This window comes from Rhagoletis pomonella, unplaced genomic scaffold (assembly GCF_013731165.1).
Source record: "Rhagoletis pomonella isolate Grant_MI unplaced genomic scaffold, Rhpom_1.0 Rhpom_scaffold_20227, whole genome shotgun sequence".
Lineage (NCBI taxonomy): Eukaryota > Metazoa > Arthropoda > Insecta > Diptera > Tephritidae > Rhagoletis > Rhagoletis pomonella.
The window spans coordinates 1-2,151 of NW_023478750.1; the positions used below are offsets into that span (position 1 = coordinate 1).

Below are 2,151 nucleotides of genomic sequence, written 5' to 3' on the forward strand. Positions count from 1 at the left end.
GCAGCGGCGGCGGCGGTGGCGGTTATGGTGGTGGTCATGGCGGCGGTTATAGTGGCGGCCATGGTGGTGGTGGTGAAGCCCATACACTAATCATCTCAGACGCAGGCGGTCATGGTGGACACGGCGGTGGTGGCAGCTATGGTGGTGGATACAGTTCCGGCGGACATGGTGGTCATGGCGGGGGAGATGCTCACGTAGATACTTATGCCATTATCAAAGAATCTGGCGGTGGGTATAGTGCGGGCGGTCATGGCGGCGGTGGCTACAGTTATGGTGGCGGTCACAGCAGTGGAGGCGGTGGTGGTGATGCACATCTGGCTAAATTGGCAGCAGTAGCGGCAACGTCTGGTGGCTCTCACGGCAGTGGAGGCGGCGGTTATGGTGGTGGCGGCGGCGGTGGTCATGATGACAGTCATTTAGCTGCAGTAGCAGCCGCCGCAGGTGCATCCGCGCATGGCAGCAGCGGCGGTGGCGGTTACAGTAGCGGTGGTGATGCGCATTCCATTGCCAATATAGCTGCGGTAGCCGCTTCAAGCGACTCACACGGCAGCGACGGCGGTGGTTATGGCGGTGGTTATGGTGGTGGCAGTTATAGCAGCGGTGGAGGCTATAGCAGCGGGGGAGGTTATAGTAGCGGTGGACACGACGATGCCAAGATTGCAGCGATAGCCGCGTCAACAAGCAGCAGCTCCAGCGGCTATGGTGGGTATAGCGGCGGAGGCTATAGCAGTGGTGGCTACAGCGGTGGTGGAGGTTATAGCGGCGGCGGTCATATCGACACAGCTGTTATCGCCTCAGCAGCCGGTGCGTACGGAGGCTCAAGCGGCGGAGGGGGAGGTTATAACTATGCACCCGCTTCCGGGGGTGACGGCTGGCAATCGGGTGGAAGTGGTGGTTGGGCGGCGTCAGGCGGCGGTGGTGGCGGCAGCAGTGGCTGGTATAAACGCAAATGAGCGCCGCGTGTAGGCAACGCGTTCACACACAAAACAGCCGCCCAAAGTTTAGTTGTTTAAGCAAGCGCATAAATATGTTTTCTACTGCTGTTGTAGATACGTCTAAGGTTAAGCATATTTATTCTAGTCCACTAATGCTGGGGGAAACTGCGGAGGGAGGATGCGATCGCGCATACGCATTTTACGTCGTTTAGCTGCTCACCGCACACATCACCTTAAGCGTTCAATACGCTCATCTTAAATTATGTTCAACAAAGCACAAATCATTTTGTTATATGTAAATACATCCGTTATGTTCTACTTTAAAACAATTAGTACTTTTATGAAGTGAAAAGTGTTTAAAATAAATTTAAATTATATATTAATTTGTACATTTCATTTTCTTACAACTATATAAAGTGCTGAAAGCAACTGATCTAACATTTTTAGAGCCAGCTAAGTTGCCACTGACGCGTAAGTGTTACGCGCTTTAGTCATTGTCTAATGTAAACGCCTACATAGTCTGCGTTTTAAAAAAATACTTGTCATCTTCTTCAGCTGCCACGCGATGTCTTTTGAATATCGGCCTGTAGGAGTAGAGCGTGTCTGAAGTGGCGCTCGAATTGTTTTGATTGCACTGCTACACTTTTACTTTTCATAAAAAAATATTACAAAATTAATACATAATTATATCTACATTGCCACAGTGATTATGCCAATTTTCACAAAAAAAAAATTATATACAATTAAAAACTTGCCAAAAAGGCAATGGCGGAGCTCGAAAAAGCGCAAGCCAAGCAATCCAACTCCGCCCGGCTGGGGATTTGCGATTTACAAAAGAAAATGCAATGTCGCAATTACCGTTATGATGGCACTTAAATTTTGTTGGTTTAATTCGCACGTCATTGTACATACATACATACATATGTATGCAAGTATAAAGAGTGTATGAAATAAAAATATAAATAAAATGTAAAATAGGGAAGTGGTGGGGAGACTTAAATGATGAATTGCCAAAACCAAAAGTGACAGGAGAATGTGCGCGACGTACTTAGCTGGGGACACTGCGCTAATTACCCCATAGCGAATGTCATGCAATAGTCACTTAGGTTTTGTGTCTGGCCATGTTAAGTCTTCAATGACTTTGGGCTTCGTTTATATGGAAGTCGTTCATGACTTTTTCATACAAATGATAATTTGGTCTTTGATGGCCTCTGCA

General features: G+C 47.8%; 1 protein-coding gene across 1 annotated transcript; it reads left to right on the forward strand.

The window, feature by feature from the left end:
- Nucleotides 1-11: 11 nt before the first annotated feature.
- LOC118732437 (glycine-rich cell wall structural protein 1.8-like) lies at nt 12-1,201 on the forward strand (the record flags this gene model as incomplete). Its single annotated transcript, XM_036461572.1, has 1 exon — nt 12-1,201. A coding segment is annotated over one exon (942 nt), but the record flags the coding sequence as incomplete, so codon positions are not given.
- Between the last annotated feature and the right edge of the window lie 950 nt (nt 1,202-2,151).